The sequence below is a fragment of the Coturnix japonica genome, chromosome 5 (genome assembly GCF_054131305.1).
Source record: "Coturnix japonica strain WE chromosome 5, WE-NBRP24, whole genome shotgun sequence".
Lineage (NCBI taxonomy): Eukaryota > Metazoa > Chordata > Aves > Galliformes > Phasianidae > Coturnix > Coturnix japonica.
Genome location: NC_140667.1, coordinates 22,285,522 through 22,308,099, shown reverse-complemented (window position 1 = coordinate 22,308,099; position 22,578 = coordinate 22,285,522). Strand labels below are relative to the sequence as shown.

Genomic DNA, 22,578 nt, shown 5'->3' with positions numbered 1-22,578 from the left:
ACAGACAGAAGAGTGTGAGCAGTATTTCATACTAGAAGCTCTCTTTTTTTCCCCCACCTAGAATTCAAGTCCCACACCTTATTTCCAACAATAATTAGTACTTGTTGATGACTCTGTCTCTAGAGATATCTGTGATATGTCAGCCTCACAGGCTAACAGAAGTCTGTGGTAGTAGAGTAAAAAAAAGACAATATCTGGTACATGTAGATCAGTTCCTGATGGATTGGAAGAGCTGCATCTATTCTTTTCAAAGTGATGATCAGAGTGGAGGTTGTGCTGGACAAAGCTTAGAGACTGAGTGGGGATGGAAGAGAATGGCAAGAGGGAGAAAAGAAGCAAGCTCTGCTTTCTGTAGCTGGTGTCATGACATCTGATCTTCTTTTGCTTATCTATACCCTGAAGCTAATAATTATGGCAGGTCAATCTTTGCCTATCAACCACATGGGTCAGCATAAGAGCTTCAGGGAAGGAGGAAGATGGCTAAGTTCTGGCTCCATGACCCACTAAGTGCCAGCTCTGGGCTGGAAAGTAATTTCCTTAGGGAGACTGCTCACTCACCAGCCACGAGAAGAATCCTGCAGACTTGTCCTGGCTAGAGATCTGCCCCTCGTATGGCCCGAAGATATGACCTTTGGGGATCACCTCGTTCATACAGCGCACGTCGTTCTCCCCACTGGGCTCTTTCACCACCTCTATGCCAGGCGGGATGGTCAGTGCTGCCCGGTCAGGGATGCCAACAGGCACTGGTGTGTCAGAGACGAACACAGGGGGGCCGTGGTTGGGGCACTCATCCACAAAGTATTCCTGGCAGGACTCACAGACTGTGGGAGGGAGGGGAGCAGGGGTTAGGTTGGGCAGACATGACACCCACTCTGGCTCGAACAACACGTGGTGCTGAGGTCAGCTCACCTCACCCTCCTATTCTATCCCCAGCTCAGCCAAGACCAAAGTGGCAGGTAGAGCTGAAATCCCCATCACCATGTAGTCTCGCTACTTGTCTCATCACATGCCTCTCAGCAACCGCTCTGCCCCAGCTCATACCTGTCCATCCCAAACCTGCACGCTCTAACAAAAAAGCTTCTCTCTCCCCTCACACAAGCACCAGCAGTGAATGCTGATTTACCACTGATGGCTTCATGTACAGTGAAACCCACTCACTGTCTGCAAAGTCAGAACAGGGAGACTTGCTGGTCACACACCCAATGGGAAGGAAAACCAATGTCACTGAAGAGAAATACCCTCATACTATGTCCTTCATCCTGATTTGGAGACAGGAGATGGCATTCCTAATCAAATGCATCTTCTTCAGAGAGTAGGCACATTTGTCCCCGGCTTTTTCTTTCCCTGCTTCCTGCCCCAGGACAACAGGCTGCCAGTTAGGGAAGCCTGAGCTCCATACAAACAGAGGTACTACTGTTCTCTCACTAACAGTACACTTACACCAGAAATCCACTTGCTGGAAACTCTTGGTCATGATCAAATCCCGTTTCCCTTTCAGTTTCTTGGGCTCCACATCCATGGACTGTGGATCAGGCCTTCCAGAGCTGGGGAGGAAAACAACAGAAAGACAACTTTAACCTACTAAAACCTGGGAAACCAAACAGAGGAACAGAGAAAACGAGGCCATGGGGGCAGAACAACTCAGTCCTCATACCTGCAGCAGAGAAATGATTCAAATTGTAACCCACGCTGCCAAAAGACAATATTTGAGATACCTTCTGGCTAGAGCCTACAGGATTTTGTGGCTTCAGCTAGAACACCTCCATGCATAACATGCAGCTAGCCCACCCACCCATTAGATACATGCAGAGAAAATTCCCACCAGCAGAAAGGTTGCTTTGCTCTACTAAAGCCCTGGAATGTGTTGGCCAAAGGCAAGGCATGGTTCTCCACACAAGCCAGCACCACAAGGCTGGATGTGAACTAGAGCATGCAGCAGACATGCCTAGCACATGAAAGGGTGACATCCCTGCCAAATACCTCAAGGAAAATCTCACTAGTGAGAGTTTTAGCAGCTTTGTGAGGTTCAAGTATGGATGATGAGAGAAGAGGAAAGAGTGCATCTGACTAAAGCTCAGCTGCCTACCAAGGTTGTCCATACTCCTGGTCCCGGTGTGGAGAGCAGGCCTCTGTTTTTATTGTCACCATCTCTCCTAAGGAAGCCTGGGTCTGGTTCAAACAGTCCTTCAAGTTTTCACTCATGTTCTGAAAAAGGAAGGAAGGAAGGAGAAAAGTGAGCATCCAGGAAATCACAACCCTCCCCGTTCAGATGAGGATCCAACCAGCAGGCCTCCCCACAGCACCAAGAACAGCCATCAGGACAATGCCAGGGCATCATCACACAAAAGTAGGTGTAAACTCCTTTCTACCATGAGAAGAAAACAGCAGATCAGTTGCACATCAGGCAAAGAATGTGAAACACCACAGAGGAACCTGAGGCACGGGGAATGCAAAGTATGCTCCACAGAAAAGGTACATGTGGAATTTAAGACTTATGGATAGGTTGTGTTACTGAAACACCGAGCATGATTATTTCAGAACAAGCCTTTGCAGACAGATTGCCAAGGAGAAATACAAACGGCGATGTGAACCAGACCCTGTCTGCAAATCTAACATATGCCGGTCTTCTTTTGTGAGCAGACCAAGTTTTCACATATGAAGATGGAGCTTTCTGTGTGCTCCGGACACCTCTGACAGGTAGGTAACAGCCTACTGCAAGACCCTAAAGTGACTGCACAGGTCACGTTCCCAGCCTTCCCATCCCTTGCAATGAATAAAGCTGAGTGATCACCATCACTCTTGTAAAGCACAGGGTGCTGCAGTGAAAATGCTTTTCCCTTAACCCTCCACAAGAGCCAGGAACCTCTTAATTATGTAAGGCAGAAAGCTTCAAATTGTTAACACCCCACACTTCTTACTACAGGGTGCTACTGAAAAAAAAATATTGATGTGGAAAGTGATAATAACTCAGAATTAGTTTAGCTAAGATTTTATTGCAGGGTCAGTACAAATCAGAGCATCACAGCTCAAGCAAGAAACGAGGCTGAGTAAGAGCTGCTTGTCTCTTCATTCCATTCATCTTAAGATCTTATCCAAAGCACATAAGCTGGCTGTTCTGAGGCCTAATACCAAATTGGACAGCTTTGCAGCTGCTCCCCAGACCCCATGACCCCCTTTTTCCCTTTTGCTGCACATCCACAGCACCTGAAAGAGAGGCTGCAGCAGCTGAGCTGCCAGCTTCTGTCAAGAAAATCAGTGGAAGAGCTCATCTTCATTATGACTTGACTGGATACCCTTAAAAGTCATGTTCACAGGCCACAAATCCTTGAAGACAGGAATTCTCTTATGCTGCACATGCTTGTGGAGAACTGAGTACTGTGGAAATCTGGTTTGCGCTTGCACATTGTTTACAAGAAGAAGGAAGTCTACTCCCAGCCTTTGCAGCCCTTCTTTGTGCTAGGGGAATAAATGATTAATTTTTCCAGCCCGACTTCTCACATGCCAACCCACTGTCTGAAAGACCTTTACCACATGCATACTTAGGAAGCACCAGTTAATGTTCATACAGCACTCTGAAAGCAGAGCCTCAAGATAAGTGCAAGCAAATAGATACAAACATGCACGCTTTAAGAGACTGTGTTTCATGATGTCCAACACAAGATAACATTTTCTTTTCAAATTACTATACACAGTCAGAGGAAAAGTGGTGGGGTGTCTCAGCATTTCAGAAGGGTAAGCCCCTCACCTGCATTCCCCAGAGCAAGAACAAAGCCTTCTGGTCCTGTCTCTACTGGAGCTACATGCGGAGGCTACTGGCTTTCCTCTAGGAGAAGCAACAAACTTCCTGAGAAGTTTGCAGAAAAGCAGCTCAGGAGAAAAAAAAAGGGCAGCAGCTGCATGTATGTGTGTGGGGTGCTGCTTAAAGAACAAAAAGAAATGGATGCTGCCCCACAGCTGGTAGCTGTGGGGCCTGTGCTGGCACAGGAGAGGAATATGCTGGCAGTGGTGCAGACAATCTGCAGAGAATGCTGCCGAAATAAAAGCTTGGAGGACAGGGCATCTGGAACTTAAATGCTCACAAAGCCCAAGGCTCTTCAGTAGGAAGAGCTGCAGACATATGTCCCTGTGAGCAGACAATGGCTTCCTCTTCCTTGAGGGATTCCTGCTTTATGAAGCAAGAGGGACACCAGGGCTGTGCAGGCTGACCTCCTGTGCAACGCAGGCTGGGGCACTTCCTGGAGTCAGTTCCTGGTTCAACTACAGCACACCTCCAAGATGAGCAGGAGGAAAAAAGAAATAAAATATCTAGTCTTGGTTTCATAAACGGAGGTTCCCATTCCACTGTACAGCATACTTCCCAGCCCTTCATTCTCATGGTCCTTCCTGAAGTCACTCCAACTTATCAGTTACATTCCTGACAGCCATGTTCCTGCGCAGGCTGAAGCAGTACCTTGCACTGAGACACCATCCCCCTGATCAAGATCTACACGTTTGCATCCAAATTCCGCATTTACTTTCTGACCATTGTGCACAGCTGGGATTTTATGTCTGGCAAAACACCTCACAGCTCCAGGAGTCCTTGATCCTGCAAAGCTGTCAGGCAACAACCCCTTTCCTGGGTGTCCCACTAAACATAGGTTCACCTAGTCTGCTGTTTTCTTATCCAGTAAATGTAAGATCCCAGGCCTGTTGCTAACTTGTTTGTTTTCATCACCTGTGATTCTCCCAGACTTTGTGTTGACCACAAAGATCATCAAAATTAACTTCATGTTTTTCTCCAGGACACCGATAAACTTGTTGACAAATGAATCCTAGCAGACACTGATAGAGATACACCTGGACAAGCGTGGTTCTCATTGTCATCCTGCAACCTTTCATTTGGTCAGGTTTTCACTCATGCAGTGTGCCACATTACATCATCCTGGCTGCTTATTGAGGTACAATTCCCATGCACTAAAGACTTAAGGCATACCAACACGTTTACCTTTATCAATCCAAACCACAGCAATGTCACCAAAAAATAAAAAAGAAAAAAATCCCACTACATCTGAAAATACTTATTTTCTGTACAGATAGAGCATTATAATTGATGTCCCCTTCAACCAAACCAAATCCCTAGCATTATTATATTGTTTTACAGGTGCCTCACTCCAACAACAGGAAGCCTGCATCAGATAGAAGGTAACCTAATATCCCAGTTTGGCCAGAGTAAACTTAGTATTAGCTTACTTATTTATGACTTCATCGCTAGCACTGAACATTTTTTTCAGTCTAACTCATTATGAATATATATATTTAAAAGAAAATGTTTTTAGCATTTCTGGCCCACAGAGAGCTGCTCAGCCAGCATTTTAACATCCCTTAATTCAAGCTAGACAAAACAGATAACTTAAAAATGTTCTGCTTTAGTAGCTGTTGTTTAGTTATTTCCCAAGCTACTGTTACAACAGAGAGCACTGCACTGCTGCTGTAACTGGCTGACTTAATCGGATCACAATACTATTCCTCGAGGGAAAAAATATTCCCCATTTCTTCAGTTCCAGGTGCCTGTAGATGACCCTGCACTTAGGACTCTTCTAGGTCCTGGTGCATGTAAAGCTGTTGTTAATTTTTCTTAATTTTACTGCCCACTGTTTCTTCTTGCTTGCCCTTTCCCCCTAGTTTTCCACAACTACAAGTTTCTAAGGCACACTCCACACATTTCACATCCTTCCTGTACTTCATTATTTGAGCACTGATTATTTATTTTTTTAGCTATGTTTTTACACTTAAAGATGAAGTTCCTTTGGAGACTTCAGATAACAGAGAAGCAGTATGTAAGCACAAGCAGAGTGGACTGCTTTGGTTAGCTGCTGAAGGCATTCCCAGGACACACATGTCCCTGCAGCTACCAAGACACTCAGCCCTCCTAATGCCAGCATGCACACAGCCTACTGCAACGTCCCAGCAGCGCGTTGTCAATCCCTAAGTCAGAGGGATGCTGTGAGGATTCAGGTGCTGTCTGCACACAACAGCAGCTCCTCTGGACAAGAAAGGCAATCATGGTAGGAGGCACAACAACCATCTGAAGGCCCCAGACACCAGGTGGCTGCTGCAAATCCCAATGGGCGCAGACAGTGCCACACAGTCTCCCATTCTCATTACAAAGTATACAACAGCCTGTAACGTTGTAACACACCTACAGTGCCACACAGCCTCTCCCATTCTTATTACAAAGTATACAACAACCTATAACATTGTTACACAACACAACTAAAGATCTGCCTGGGCATTATAATCTCCCCAACAATAAAGGAAACAGTAAACACCAGCCCATCTGAGATGTGAAATGCGTGGAAAAAAAAAAAAAAAAGAAAGAAAGAAAAAAAATCCAAATGGGCTCTGGCATGAACAAACCTGTGAATTCCTGTCCTCAAGAATGCCGTCTTTATCACTGCCCCTCTTGTAGTTATTAGTTAACAGCCACAGACTCTTATCTGCCTGGATCAGGCTCCAAAACAGAGCTTTAATTTTACATTTTACTGGCACGTTTCCCAGATTTGGACATTCTTGCATGTGAAATAGCCATATAGGAATCCATCCCCTCCTCACTGCACAGCTCATTCCTTCTATTTCTCACTGCCGGCCTTCTAGAGGTCATTGCCTCTTCTTCTAACATTTTGCACAGCTTGTATAATATTTCAAAGTGCAGGCCCATGCATTAAGATGAACTTTAATTCACACTTTTTTCTCTAGTTGCATATTATTACCAGAAATAGTAATCCAGAACACTCAGCTACTGATAAGCCAAGGCGGGGAATAAAGCACTGCATTCAAGGCTCTGAGCTGCCCCCCAACAGCCACCAACAACCTGTGGAGACAGTTTTCCTCAAGATGCACTCACTTACCGAGGTCCTTGGTCATGCCAACCCTTTCAGGCCACTTAATAAAGTATCAGCTGGCCATACAGCCCATGGCACAGACAACACACACCTCAGGAGACCCCACCAAGTAACTGGGAGAAGCAGACTGTTTGAAGGAGGACCCTCCACGGAGAGCCTAACCCCGCACTATGATTCCTTGGCTTAACATCCCTCTGTCAAAGTACAATGCTCCTCTGGGTGAAGCTGCACTGCGTCCCAAACAGTGACACACTAGTGACCTGCCCCCTGCTTGCTACAATGTCAGCTGATGAGTACTGGGCTCTTCCATAACAGCTGCAAAGCACGGCTGAATGCATCCTTGTGTGGTGGGATGTAGGCTGGGGCACTCACAAATTCAAACTTCACTAATACAAATTACAGGGCACAGGCAATGCTGGACTTGAGCAGCGTGGCCTGCAAACAGGACATGGCTTAATCGTTACCAATTATTCCACTACAATCAGTAGCCGTGAACTCAACAAAAGCATAAGACATTTTCTTTCAGTTTTGAATTGTCAAAACACAGAATAAGACAAGGACTACAAGAATACTGGAAGCACCACCAATTTTGCTAGAGTTTTCTGAAGAAGTTTTGAGAACAACCTTTAAAACCATGGGACTTAATCTGTTTTACAGCAGGGAATGCTGTGAGTTGTCAGAGGTTTCAATGACCAGCTCAAGACCAGCAAATGAGATAACAGCATTTGGGTGCCATGACATCGATTTCCCAGTGTCGTTCCCATTGCAGGAAGCCAAAGAACATGGAAATTTCTATCTCCTCCATTTGTTTCCAATAGATGCAAGATAATTTATCACTCTTGTTTTTCCATGGTCTGTTAGCAAAACACACCATTGAAACCTGTCACCATCTTCCTCAGGATAGACCTGTTTCAGAGTAGGAAGACAGAAAAGTACTTCTGAGCTAATCCCCAAATTAGGATAAATTAGTTTGTCTTATTGAACTCATGGTGACTTCTAGTCAAGGTGGAAAACGCACTGCTGAATTTAAAGGATTTGACATCAAATTCTATATTCCAGTCAGTCCACAGCATTTGCCCTCTGCTGATCCAGGAGCACGAAGCATTATGGATCAACAGAAGGCTCTGCAAACTGGATGATTTGGTGTAATTTCTATACATTAAGTGTTGAGTAAGGATATATTTGCACAGCAGGATGCTGACGAAGTAAAGCTCCCATGCAAACCAAGCCTCTGAAACAGCTCAGTGTGCTGTGGAGCAAAGACAGCTGCTACTGCAACTGGAAGAATTTGCAAGAGACTTGCGGTTTTTAAAAGACATTGAAAACAATTCTCTTAAACTGGAAACTTATCATTTTTGGTATTTGGATCTCAGCACAGATCGCCCAGATTCATAGTTTAAAGGCAGAAGAGAGAATTAGGTCAACCTGACTGATCCCTTGCAAGTCACATGCCCTTACCTTTAGCCTATAAAGCCTATACAAAAATCTCCCAGTCTAGCAAGGAAGGGGAAGAGAAGCCAAGAGCATTTCATTTCAATTGCTAATTGCTGTCGCTGACAAGTTATGCATGAATCTCTTTAGTTTTGGGCACCAGTCAGCAGTTATTTTAAAGTGCCCTGCAGCCTTCTGGAATTGACTGAAGCACTCAGTGCAACAAGGGGCTGCTTTAAGCAAATGGACAGAATTACTTTTGGAGTTAATGGCTGTAAGAAACCTCACCATCTTTGGTCAGGACTGCCAGTTGCACTCCTTTGCCTTTGGCTTCCCCAACATAAATACACACCTACATGCACGAAGTTAAGCAGGAACAAAAATTCAGTACTAAAACAAGATGCCATTCCACCAGCATTTTTCTACCCGAGGGCAGAACAAGAACTCCATCAAGTGACAGACATAAGTGTTGTTCCTTAAGGCACTACTTAAAGGTGTTTTGATGGTGATAATGGTGTTGAACAAAAACATACAGAACTGAGCCTTGGATATATCCCTGTTCAGAACCTTCACAGCTTTCCAGCAAGGTGATCTTCTGTGTCACTGTTCCAATTTGCCCTACATTATTTTAAGATGCTGGCATCAGAAAGCCACACTGATGTAAGGCTGAATCTGAAATAAACAGGAAGACTACAGACATAAAACCTTCTCCTTGACCCTACTCATTATTACATCCCTATCAGCACGTCCACACTCATGGCAGTCTTTTTCTGCTAGAACCTGGTACAGAAAGCTTTGGTGAGCTGCCTGCCCGTTCTGACCCATTCTTGTAAGTGACAGATTCACAGATCAGGTTCAGGTCACCCCTCTCCAAGTTCATAAAACCATTTTCAAACAGACAAGTGGAGTTATCTCAGCAAGGCCACCTACCAAAACTAATTGCATAGCTGTTCTGCCTCTGTAAATAGTTCCAGATCACCAAACGTATTTCAGCTACACATTTCACCAGTGGTGAGTCACACTTTCTTCTACATCATGGAATAGGTGTCAAACAGAACTGGCTTCTCTCTTGTCCTCATTTGAAGGGAAAGGGTCACCAAGCCTACTTCTTTAAAAATGCAGCTCTGCATATCATATTGCAGAGACTCTTCTGTAGTGATCAAGCCCCAGCTTAAAATAGCTCGATTATATGCTCCCCTCATCTAGCACGGCAATGCCAGAGACTTGATCTTTCAGAGGTGAAAAACCACTTTCTACACTCATCTTAATCCACACGCAGCTGATTTATTTGCACTCTAATTCTGTCCTTTAGCTCAAAGCATCCTCAGAGCATCCTTCACCCTCCTCACTGTTTATACTGCCACTTCAGTTTACATATTGGATGCTGACTCCCTATCAGTCACTACCTTTAGCTCCTAAGTCATTTGTATTTCACTGGCTTACTCCAACGTTAGCTATTACTTGGGTTTTCATGCACTGAGTTAACTGCCTTATGTAAAATCTAAGTATATCACATCCACGTAAATTTCTTTAAACCAACAGTAAGCTTCATAAAGAACAAAATACCGTTTGAGGAGTATAAAACACTTTCCATAACACTGAGTCTCAAGCACAAATCGCTCTACGCTTACCCTGGCCCGATGGCATACCATCCAAGCCATCATTTCCTTGCCCATCCACGTGGCTATTTTCAGGACTGTCTCAACAAGATCACTCTTTCAGCCTCTTGGACTTTCTGTGATATGTGAAGAGAGACAAAAAATGAACATCAACAAGCTCCAAAGACCCTCTCATTAATCTAGTGCTTTCTTTGCTTCAGAGGAACGTGCTCAGATATCTTCTACTATTCTTGCCTGCGGAAAGATAGGAAGTTTGAAGTGAGGCCACAGCTCTAGGCTGGGAGAGGGAATAGACCCTTAGAAGAGGTCCATCAACATTCCACAAGGCACACAGAGGAAACCTAAGCCACTATGCCAGGCCCTGCCAGCCTGGGGCCCCACTGGAGGCCAGCTGCTCCAGCTAGCCCATGCCCTACATGGGCCAGCTAACACTGGCCTCAATGCATTTAACATTGGTGGAGGTAAACAGGGAAAGGGAAGGGAAGGTGTGGGGGCGGGCAGGAAGCAAACCCCAGACGCTGCTTTCTAAATAGCAGATGTGGCTATTCTGGCTAGCATACTTCCACTTTAATTTCTAACCCACAGAGATGGGAAATGATTCATGAAAAATCAACAGGATAAAATTAGCTGGAAGGCAGAGAGATAATTCGTGCAACCCAACCGTCACGGGCTGAAGTGCCAGCACTACCAGCACTGCCTGGCATTTTAGCCTCCGGTGCCCTTCAGTGGCTGGCATCAGGCCAGCGATCACATATATTTCCTTAGTCTCTGAACTATCCCCTCTGTAGAGCGTATGCACCTTACAGTCACACAGACTTTCACTCAACACTTTTAGTTCAAGGGTTTCTTTTTCCCCTGCTACCTGCAGTACTGCTTTTTTTTTTTTTTTTTTTTTTTTTCCCTCCTGCTGGTGAATGTTTTGTGGTGGTGGATGGGGCAGACAGGCAGCACAGAAAGGCTTGCACACACGTGGCCAAGCAATGCACGAAATTCAAACCGCCCGACCAAGTCCAAAAGTTCAGCGCGCTTCACCAGAGTGCCCTTTCCCTGCACAAAGCCAGGAACAGACACAGCAGCGATACCAACAACAGCTCTGTCTTTGTATAGACTACTGATTTTAAAGAAACTGCTTCTGAATTTTGTCACATGAAAGCACAAACCACAATTTCATCTTTAATATGGCCACACGATATTGGGTTTTTTGAGCAGCTGGCATTACTTACAAAACACACCCACAGTTAAATACCCTGAAGGCAGGTGAGACACCCTCAGCCTCCCATCAGGCCCCAGGGCTTTCAGACTGGCCCTATCCCAGCACCCCAACTTCAGGCTTCAGGTATCAGCTGTCAAAGCCTCTGCAGCAGAGCACGTCAACCCTCCTAGGCAAGCAGTCCTGATTGTAATGAGAATGGCCATTCTCTGGGACCTATGGGTACAGATGCAACAACATAGAAACCTGGTATTGTTTGTTCAGTTGGTACCTGTTCATTTCTGTGGCTGTGGCTCCTTTCTTCCTATAGATTCTACCTTCCTCCTCCTACACCCCAAGTTATGTGGGTGGAAAATGTAAAAGTCAGAGTAAATCATACTTTCAACTGTTCCTAAAATTCCAACAAACTAGCTCAGCCTCTGAAAAGCACTAAGGAACACAGCAAGCAGAATGAGAGCAAATCAATTGTTCTACAAAGGCAGGGAAAGCAAAAGCAAGAGCCATATTTATTTCTTCTCGTTTGTACCCTCTCGCAGGCTATTAGGGAGATAAGATCTCACAGCACAACAGACATTATTCAGGGCTGGTAAATCTGTCTGCAGGTTAGGGGCTCATATTACACGGCTTGGACAAGCACTGGCCAAGCATGGGTCACCCCGACCCCTTTCCTTGGTGCAGGCAGCAGTCCAGATACTCCCAGTGTCAGATCTGCCAAGAAATCAGATATCCGTGTGCTGAATTCACCACCACCATCACTTGATCCGCACATTCCCTTCCATACAGAGAGGGGTGTTCAGCCCCCACACATCCTAATGCAGCAAAAAACTTTCCAGTAGGGGCTAAGTACCTCTGGTCCACCCCTTCAACACCCCCATCAAGCGCGTCTTCGACGTAAAGGTGTTGGGTTGCACAGAAACAGCTAATCCTTTACACTGAGGGCATTTCTAAAACGCTGGTTTAGTGGAAGCACAGAAGAAGTCGTTCAATTCCAGGCCAAGAAGAAGAGGGAGCACACTGCAGTGACTTTGTGCATGCAAGTCAAGGAGGCTACAAAAATTCACTGACTACCTCAAGAGAGCTCAAGGGCAACATTTCAACACCGGACTGCAGAATGAGACTATGGTTAAAGAGAAACAGAACTGACAGCTAAGTCCATCAGAGCTGAGGAGCACGTTAGCATCTGATTTAGTTGGTGCCAGCTCTCAACACATCTAGGGGATGCATGCAGTAAGCGGATCCACCTTTCTGGAGGTGCCGTCATTGCAATGGCAATGCAGTGCTGGCTGGCAAGGCTCTGCAAGAAGCCAGGTCCTGCCGTACCCCATCAAACAGTCCTTCTCTGCTTGGCTTAGAAGAGATTTGTTGAAGAACAGAGCAATTTACCTATATGCCATACATATGAAACCTTTCTGTGCAATCATAAAGGGAATTTAAAAAAATAATAATAAAAATCAGTAACCAAGAAGTTTCTATTCTTCAGAAACTGACTGACCTCATTATGGGCTCAGAAAACCCAAAAACAAACACTGCATGCCTAGACGAGTACATGACAACTCCAGAATGTATTTTATTGTTCACAAAAGTTTGTCATCAGTACTGGTTTTTCCTTCAGATGGTTTCCAAGTGTTTTCATTAATTTCCACTGGATGGATGAGAAGACTGGACCCTGCAAACTGCGGCATTTTTAACATCTGTGTTAGTCTTTCCAAACAACATGTCTCCAATTTAAGGAAAACAGCAGACCACATGAAGTCATCTCCAGCAGTTTTGGAAGGAAGAAACACAGGAACAAAAACCTACCAGAGACCCTGAAGTACAGCGACACGGGGATGCCAAGGGTTATCTGAATGAAAAGTGTAAAGAGCATTGTGCCAGGAGAGAAAAGGTAACGCCGGGCAAAATCAGGATGCCCTTAAGGATGACGGTACATACAACCCATCTGTTCAACTTTCCAGTTGCAGGGCTGCATATAAGTCCACTCAGCATATTAATACATAGTTTATACAACACATTTTCAAAATAAAGCCTCATTGTACTGAGAGGGAATGCACTGGACAGTGTTTCAAGCCTGGAAACAGCTGATGTCCCTGACCAACACTGGCTCCAATTACTGGCCTTCAATATGATACATATTAAAACAGAGGTCACTGGGTGCCAGCACACACCACATGCCCACAGCACTCCAGCTTGCACTCAGGAGGGTTGGGCAGGGCTCACCTGGGACCTGCATGCACGTGGGCTCCTGGAGCAAGGCAGGATGCTGCTGGCAGCATAGAGGAGCTCAGCCTTGTCACTGCTTACTTTTGTCCCTCCATTGGTGAACCCTTCCTGCAGCACCATAGGACCTGGCTTCTGACAGATGCACCAAAGTCTGGAAATCCATTCTCCATCAGCCTCAGCCCAAGACACCTATATCTCTTCTGAAATTGATCCTCTGTGCCAACATTGCACCAGCCTGAACTCCTTCACCAACAACTCTTATTATCATGCAAGTTCCTAAAACGTATTTCTCAGGGGAAAAACAACTACCAATGCACAAGACATGGTGAGCTTTGTCCAATAACAAACTAGTTTTTCCTGTGCAAATGATAGATGTAGAACTACCCTGGCTGAAGAGCCAAAGCCTATGGAGGAGAGAAGGAAGGGGGCAGAGAAATGAAAATGTCTGTCAGTGTGCTCAAATGGGATGACTTTGCTTGTAATACCCTTCTGATGGGCCCCTTATTGATGGCTGTTTGTGACCGAGGGATTGTGCTGAAATGCTGCTCTGCAGTATGCATTACTGATCCCTCTCTGGAGGCTGCCAGTTCCTGCAGACTACACCTTAAACCTTAAATTATACGTATAATGTTTTTACCTTCTGACTACAGAGAAGCTGTTCCGAGCGTGAAAGGCTGGAGCGCTGCCTCCCTGTGCTGTGGGCAGAGGAGCCCTTTGAACAACAGCTCCCGGGGATGTGGGCTATTCCTCTCACAAGCACAGCACCAACCAGGAAATATAACTGCAAAGGCTTAAGAGGCACCTGACTTCGTGAAATAGTGCAGAAGTCAGAGAAAGGACAGGAGAGACTCCTCAAAGAGCCCCAGGCTTCACTCAGCTGCCCCCCACCAGTATGGCTCTGCCTCACCTCAGCCCTGGGGACAGAGGGACCCGTGCTCAGAGAGCTCCAAGCTGCAGTAAGGATGCACTTCCAGCCTACCCAGGTGTGGGCCAAAAAGAAGAAAGCTGACTCTACATCTCTTAGAACGCCAGAAAGCTGCAACCCAAATTGAGGAATAAAGACAATTCTTCGCTTGTTTTGGCTTTCTAATGAAAATTTGTTCTTCGTAGGTCACAGATATGCATTCTCAAGGCTAAGGAAGTGTCAGAAACATCCACCAACTTTCTCACCGTAGAGAACAAGTCATTGCCTCTCAGTTACTCAGCCCTGAATCCCCAAACCAAGCTCTAGCAGCCTCTCTCTTCACTTTGAATGTCAGTGTTATTACTCAGTTATCAACCAAAAACCCCAATCATTTTGTCTTCAGAACAACTTTTAGTTTCTTCATGCAAACCTTCACACCAATGCCAGCATCACATCAGCAACAGCCACTTCAAAGATGTAGTTCAGATGCCACGAACCAAAGGCATGTTCCAGTGGCCAAGGAAGCATTTTAAGAGCAAGTTATTCCTACCAGCAACCAGCAAAGCTCACAATGAGAAGGAATTCCTCACAAGCTGGCTCAGTAAAGTGCTGTGCTTTGCACTTGGTGTGCCAGGTTGAACTCCAGCATCTCCTGCTGCTACCTCGAATCCCCTGCCTGCGAGCCCAGCCAGCCCCAGCCTGCTTGGCCAGCACAGCCCTTCTGCAGCAAGATGGGCTGCCCCGATGCGGTATCTCTGACTGCAGCATTCCCTGCAAGGAGCAGACACACACCATCTCAGTACTTCCCTCTCTGATTACAATCTGCACTCAACAATAAGAATGCACTGTCCTCATCAGGGATGCATTTCTATTGTCAGGTTTATACACAAGGCTTTAGAAAGCTTAAATAGTCATTTCCCTTTCCACTTTCATTGCTTATAGAACTCACCATTGCACAAGGGGAAATTTAGGGGTTTGAAACCTTGCCCAGGTGGCCTTGCTGGGAGCTGAGTCCCAGGGATAGCAAACAGGCTGCTCAGCACAGCACACCTGGAGCTATGCCTTGCTACCTGCAGCACAAAAAGCAACGCCTGGGCTGGCCTTGCGTGCTCTGTATTTCCTGGTGCTACAGAAAGACATTAATTGTGGGGAAGAGGAAGCAGTGCCAAGCCAACAGCTTTGCCCACGGGCACCAGCAAGGCTGTGTGTACACAGCTGGGGATCTGCAAGGGGGAGCAGAGCTGGAATCCCCTCAGGGACACGCGGAGGAGGAGACGTGGGTTTCCTTGTGGCTCCAAACATCGGCTGCTTACGGAGCGTTCACGGAGAAGTAAAAAACATTTATCAGCTGAAAAAGAGTGCTGAAAAAACACCGTCGGGGCTCCGACCAGGTGAAGTTTTTCACGCAACTAAACACACTAGTTGGGGCGGGCAGCGCAATGTCAACTTTTCCACTTCCCACCGAGCGGGATCCGGCAAACAAGCGCGCTGTTAAAGACAGGACAGACGGATTTTCCGCAAGCACAGAACGCAGCCAGGGCGTGCGGCAGGAGCTGGCCGCATGCAGCAATCCCGCGCCCGACCGGGGCTGGAAGCGGTCCTCAAACTTCCAGCCCTGCCCCGCGCCGAGCCGAGTCGAGCCGCGAACAACTTCCAGCCCCACCCGCGGGTCGCTCCGCCCGACCCAGCCGGGCCCCGGCTCCCGCGCCCCCGGGGAGCGCCCCGCGCCGCCCCGCCCCGCCCCCGCCGTCCATTGGCCGCCGGCTCCGTCACTCGCGGGCCCCGCTCTCCGCCGCGGGGGGAGGGCGGGCGCAGCAGCCGCCGCGGTGCGGGTGGGAGCGGAGCGGAGCGGCGGGGAGTGGCGGGGCAGGGCCGGGCGCCTCCCGCCGGGGAAGGGCGAGGGGGAGAGGGGCGCAACCGGACGGCGGGGCGCCGCGGGCTCCCCGTTCCCGCAGCCCTCCGGCGCGACCCCCGGGCGGGGCCCTCGTGCCGCCCGGCCCCTTCGCCGCCTCCTTCCTTCCCCCCCACCTCCCCCGCCCGTTCTCCGCAGCCATTTTCGTGGCCACCTTGGCTACCAGCGGGGCTGACTCACCTCGGCGCTGCGGGCGCGGGGGGCCCGCCTCGGCGTCCGGGGACCCGCTCCGCCCTGGGGGGGCCCGGCTGGCTGCGCGCTGCCTCCCCGCCGCCCCGCCGGCCCCGCTCGCTAGTCGCAGGCGAGGACGGGTCCCGGGGCCGGGCCGGGCTCGGCGGAGGCGGCGGCGGCTCCCTCCCTCCCGGCCGTGACCACCATCTTATTAGCACAGGAAATGACATGGAGAACGGAAGAGAGGGGCGTTCGGGGGCCGAGCCCGGGGACCCCCCGAACCGGGGGGAGGCGCCGCCGGCCCGCCCGGCCCGGCCCGCTGGGGCTCCCCGGGGCCGCCGCGCTCCCGCCTTCCTGCAGCTGCCCGCCCGGTGCTGGAGCCCGCGGGGAAGCGGGAGGAGGGAGGGAAAAAAACAAAAACGGCCACAAAACCCGCACAAAGCAGAAAAACAACACCAGCGAAATCCAAACCGTCCCCGCTTCCCACCTCCTGCTCCGGAGCCTGCGAGTCCCGTGCGGAGCCGGCGGCGATCTGTAGCCGCCCCGGGCGGGCAGGGGCTCGGGAGGGGGGGGGGGGCTTTTAAGGACTGAAGCGGCTCCCGGGCAGGGCGCGGGGGGAGCCCGCGGCTCAGGGACTTGGCCCGGCCCGGCTCGGAGGGGCTGCCCTGCGCTGGCCCCGCGCCGCCCTCCCGCAGCGGCCACCTCTAGCACCTGCCGCCGGGCCGGGCTGCGGGAGCCGCGGGGAGCCGAGTCTGAGCGGCCCCCGGCGGGCGGTGAGTGCCCCCGAGCCCCGGTGTCGTCGCGTCCCGTGGGGGACGCGATGTTCCGTGCTCGCAGAGCTTCGCTGCTTTCAGCCCACCGCCCCATAAAGCAGCCCATCAGACGGCAATGCCACACCGAGCCGTGCCTCGAGCTCTGCCCCCAGCTCTGCCATGAGGCCGGGGGCAGCGTGCTGACTGACAAAAAGTAGGCGTAATTTAATCAACAGAGGAAGCATGTCTCACCAATAAAACAAATTCTAAATAAAACCATCTGCAAGCATTAAGTTTGAAACAATGCGAACTGCTTAGCTGCCCTGCCAAGAGAGGCACGGTGGGGGGTAAGGAAGGGGGTAGATAAATGGCCGTAATTTTCAAGTTCCTTTGGTTGACAATGGGCTTGGATGCAAGCAGGGCTGCGGTGACAATGTGCCGGCTTGGGTGCTCGGAGCTGCTTCCTTCTGCAGCCCTGAGAAACACCCTCCTCCGAAATCCCAAGGAGTAACATTCTTTCCTAATATCCTCCATCCTGAGGTTCACGCTTGAAGGAAAAAATAAGTGAGGGTATGGAACAGCAAAGCACAAAGCAAAACCGAGGCCCTCGTCTGCCACCCCTGAGCTGCTCCTGCTGCTGTCACGGGAGGCTCAGTGGTGGCAGAAGCTCTCTTAAAAAGACTGCTTGGGTGATTATTCTGAAGCTTGTTTTCCAGACCCCCAGCTGCAGAGCGCTGTTTATTCCCCGTTTCTAACCTCTCCAGGGAGGATTCCTTCGCAGAGGGTAAATCTGCTCTGTAATTGTACCCCTCAGCAGTAACCGCAGATAGATGGACGTCAAGGCACTTGCACTTGCCTGGGACAGGCGTACCATGAGCTGTCAGCACCTTCCGGCTCCTCAGAAATATTAGAGATCCGAGCAGAGCTGCCCTGGTTTGCAGTTTCTGTGTGCTGAAATGTGTGAGAACTTCACTCCGCTGGCAGCCGGTCCGACAATGGGCTTGTAAATATGATTGATGAATGAACTGTGAGAAAAAGTAATAATTAAAAACACAATAAAAATTGTGGAAGTAATACAAACGCGTGCTGAACGCCAAGTTAATTTGAAGTAATAGTTTTGTTGTAGCTGCTGCAGTCTGGGGCTGTAAGAGCAGGCTCGAGGGGAGGCATAAAGCTTTTATTTACAAAGAAATATTTAAGTACAATATAAATAACAGCTATTAAGTCTCTTTGCAAACATGGGCAATTGGGAGGGAGACCCGTTGTCTTAATGTGAGCCCCATATGTTTAATAGTCAGGCAATAAAAAACCAGTAGAGGTGGTTTTGTGCCTTTTTCTTTGAGAAGCTCATCACACAAGGAATGTAGTGCAAACTTGCCATATCTTTACAAAAGTATCACCCTTTTGGCTCAGAAAGGCACCCCTTCTTCAGCAAATCACCTCCTCCCTCATTTAGAAGCTGTAGGATTAATCTTTCCTTCGGGTGCTTGGGCACTCCTTGCTGCCATTGATCATGTTCAGCCTCAGTCCACCAGCACAGCCATCCCCCTTCAGCTGCTGCTGCACTTGCAGAAAATAATGTTAAAGAAGGAACTGCCAGTTAGGAATGAGGTAACGAGGTGTCAATTTTCCAGTGTTAGACTGTCAGATCTGTTCCTCCATGAACTGCTGGATGCTCTCCCAGAGAGACAAAAGGGTTCCTTTACCAACACTGAGCTTTTGGCCAATGGCATTAAAAATACCGTGTGCAGAAGTGGATGACACGGAATCCAGCTTGCCAACAACTGTGCTCTAGTGGCTGTCAGAGCTAGTGATGCTGTGGGCTGAAGGAACTTCGTACTTTTTCTCATCTTGATGTACGAGCCTTTCACCATTACAGGCAGATGTGTTGGCAATGCAGTGCTCTCCAAGGCTGCATGGATGTCACTGGGTTAAGCCTGATGAACAGGCCACTAGAAGGCCACAAAACACTGCTGAGTTCAGTAGCAAAGCAAGAGGCTGGTGGGCAAGAGTCCAGTCTGGGGAATGTGACCTATCCAACTTTTTCTCTTCTCTGGTCCCTGCAGGACTTCTTCCACACAGCTGGAACCTGAGATTGGCCTCATATTTGCATGCCCACCATGGGCAGTGTTGGCTGTAGGACTTCCTGCTCTGCCCAGCCCCAGAGCTGTGAACTACTGAGTTGCTATGAACTCTCCTCAGTTTTCCAGCGCCCCCTTTGAAGTACAGTTAGGGTCTACCTACCCTGAAATACATATGGGTACAAATGGCTTGTTTATTCTTTGCTTTCACATCAGCTCAGCATTGTGTCATGTCATTACTCTGCGTGCCCCCAATGAACTATCTATCCTTTCATACTCTTCAGAGCCCATTGCCCAAGGGCTGGCCACTACCCCATGGGGATGGGCTCTCCCTGCACCCGTGGCATTGCCATTTCCCTCAAGACCCCTTTTTGTGAATGGGCCCATGCTTGTTAAATCAAGCACTCCCAGATCAGATAGCATGACACTGCCTCTTCCCAGCTTGCTAATCTCTGTGTCACTTGTGAATTTTATCAGCAGTAATTTTATATTTAACTTTCTGGTCGCTGGTTAAAATGCTGAATATGTTAGATATAAATACTCCTCTTTGAAAGTCCATCTCTATTTGCTGGGGGTTCTCCACTGGCAATTACATTTTAAGAGCTGAAAGAAAACCAGCTCTTCATCCACCTAATGGGTGCATTTTCAATATAAATCATACTATTGTGTGTCACTGGCACTGTTACCAGGTTTCTGTAATGGTGATGTGCAGTTTATTCCTGCTCCAGGGGGTTTCTTTTTGCAGAATCTGCACTGGCTTCCCTTGAGCTGCATGCCAAGTGGTGGGACATGAGTACTCCTGCCATGGAACCAACACACCATTGAGAGGAGAGCTGCAAATGCTTTCAGCTCCATGGCACCTTCTGTGGTACAGAGTAACTCCATGCACTGCTGCATTCTCTCCTTGGGATATTTAGCAGTTCATCACCAGGATTTTATCAGTCATGGTACATTTATTAACCAAGGGGCACAGTTTGTGTGATGCTGTCATTGCTCTTATACATCTCACATTGTATTCTACATCTACATCAGCTTCTCTGCATCCCCTATGCACTCTTTACAGCAGAGGCTGAGAACTCTGCTCTAACTGTATTGGAAGAGAACAACACTGCTCAAGAAGCTCTCACAGGTGAGACATGCAGCCATCCAATGCTTCCTGCACACAGCATTTATTAATACCTCATTTTACTGGGAGGTGGCAGGAGTGTTGCACTCCCATTATTAAGACAGCATGTTACAGGCAGTCTATGCCACAGTTATCTATTGTATGTTATCACTAACGAGCTACTTTATTAAAGGAATTAATTCACTGGATGACCAGAGTACTAACGCAAATTGTTCCAGCAAACCTTTGCAGGCAGAGCCTCCACCTCTCACTGCTGCCCGAGTGTATTATGTTACTGGCACTACATCATGAGAACATGATCTATAAACCTCAGGATTCTCTCATCCAAACAGGAGATGTGTAGATCAAATTTAGCTTTGAATTAAAGTTTTATTTAAAGGAAGCATTTGTCTACGTCAAATAAATCCTTTGGTGTGAAGTCCTCGAGAAAAAAAAATATGTATATAAATAAGTAATTTCCAACTATTTCATACAGTTCTAATGCTTTACAGTCTGAAGATAATTGTAAGTAGAAACTAATTACAAACAAAAAGGAAAATGACCGTCCAGATCTTATTGTCTGTAATGAGTGGAAAATTGGATATAATTATAAACCTCTGATTTTTGCTGAACTCAGCTGCTGATAATTGCACAATAAAGATAATCAAATTGCTTTTTAAAGCACGTTTGCTTAAAGGGCAGCACATTGCCCTTATCTAAGGCACTGAAGAATGGAAAGGGAAAACAGCCTTGATTTTCTATTAAGCTCTGGATCTGAAAACCACAAAAACAACAGTGGCACAGGACTATGCTTTTACCCGCACGCGTGACACTTGGTATTTTCCTTAAAGCATCTGATGACACAGCTTTCTCAGCTTTCATTTTAAAAATAGTGCTTTCTTGTCCTCTGACTGGGAGGTGGCAGAAAGCCCGAGCTGATACACAAAATATTTCAAGATTCCCAAGCCAGAAGTAACTAAAAGGCAACTGCCTTTTTGTACTTCAAGTGCTGTCGCTTTAAAGCTGGTTCTGTCTGAGTGGCTGTTGGTTGTGTTTTGTCTTATCCCTCCATGCTCCCAGAACTCCTGCAGTGAGATTGGGGCGAGAACCATCTTCTATTTGTTATTTGCAGGTGCAGCACTGGGAGCTTCTTACAGTCTATATATTGTACATTAGTACTAGTAATATTAATGACTATGACGACTGGTGTTTTAAAGCCCAGAACTGACTTTCTCTGAAGCAAGAGCACTGACAGTACAGATCCTTTTTAAGAGGTAGAGCTCCATTAATGTTCCACTGAGCTGAAAATCATATTTCCATAGACCTCTAGGAGCTGCACTGCAAGAACTTTTAGAAAACACTTGAAGATTTATCTTGTTTTCTTAACACTCCTTTTCTCAGAGCGTGAGCTTCATCTTTCAGGTGCATTTCAAACTGGATTGGGAGGACTGGTTTGAGAGTTTAAAAACAAAATAACCAGCCTAGTTTTGGCTTCTGCAAAAGGTAGATGTAGTCATCTTGTAGTTTCCATTGCTATGTGCCTGGGATGGAGTTGGTGAAGAACTCAGGGTCTGTAGGTGAGATTCAGTCATGTGCTGCCAGAGGAAGCTCTAGAGTGTGTTACACTGCAGTTCGGAAAAGTATCTCCCTCTCTTGTGGATAATATGCTGAGCATAGGACAACCCCTGTGGGAAATATTTCTGTCCATTCCCAAGCATTTTCTTCTTGTTTATTTCCTTTGTTTCTGGCTGGTTTGCAGAGCCATTTCCAACCATGTTTTCTCCTTTCCAGTTTCCTGCTTGACAGACATCTTCCAGACAGTTTTTCATTCTGTATTTCTTTATTGATTTATTATTATTATTATTAGATAGAACTAGAGAATATGAGAGTTTCTCATGGAACACAGAGATTCCTTTTGAGAGTAAAGTTCCTCCCTTTTGGTTGTCAGAAATTTGAGGCTACACACATTTCTTAATTTGGAAGATTAAAAATTAAAACAAAGGACGTCAGAAAATTAGGCATTTGTTTTTACAGACCGAGATTAAAAATGATTTTGTTTAGGGCTGCTTTAGCAATTTCATTACCAATTCCCTCTGGGCTGCTTGGTTACTATCACTACCGAGAGGCAAAGCAGAAAGGAGGAAATGAAATGTTAAAAGATGAGTCCACTCACTTTATTCTCCATTAGGAACACATTAAATAGCAAGCAGCCACAATCATGTTTGCTAAATATATAGTTTTTTAAAGATGAATATTAAAGGATATTAGGATATTTCAGAGCAAATAGAGCTA

At 47.3% G+C, this 22,578-nt stretch overlaps 1 protein-coding gene across 3 annotated transcripts in view; it reads right to left on the bottom strand.

Moving 5' to 3' along the window:
* Nucleotides 1-16,946, bottom strand: part of PRDM11 (PR/SET domain 11) — a 45,481-nt gene extending 28,535 nt beyond the window's left edge. For 2 of the 3 annotated variants that reach the window (XM_015864485.3, XM_032445181.2), the window contains exons 1-4: nt 16,358-16,497; nt 2,087-2,205; nt 1,441-1,544; nt 559-821 (exon numbers count right to left, since the gene is read on the bottom strand). In XM_015864485.3, coding sequence (XP_015719971.2) covers nt 559-821; nt 1,441-1,544; nt 2,087-2,202 — 483 coding nt within the window. In that variant the 5' untranslated portion in view covers nt 2,203-2,205; nt 16,358-16,497. Of the gene's footprint in view, nt 1-558; nt 822-1,440; nt 1,545-2,086; nt 2,206-16,357; nt 16,498-16,835 lie in introns of those variants that run through there. The other variant, XM_015864486.3, reaches the window with a different exon arrangement.
* Nucleotides 16,947-22,578: the final 5,632 nt, after the last annotated feature.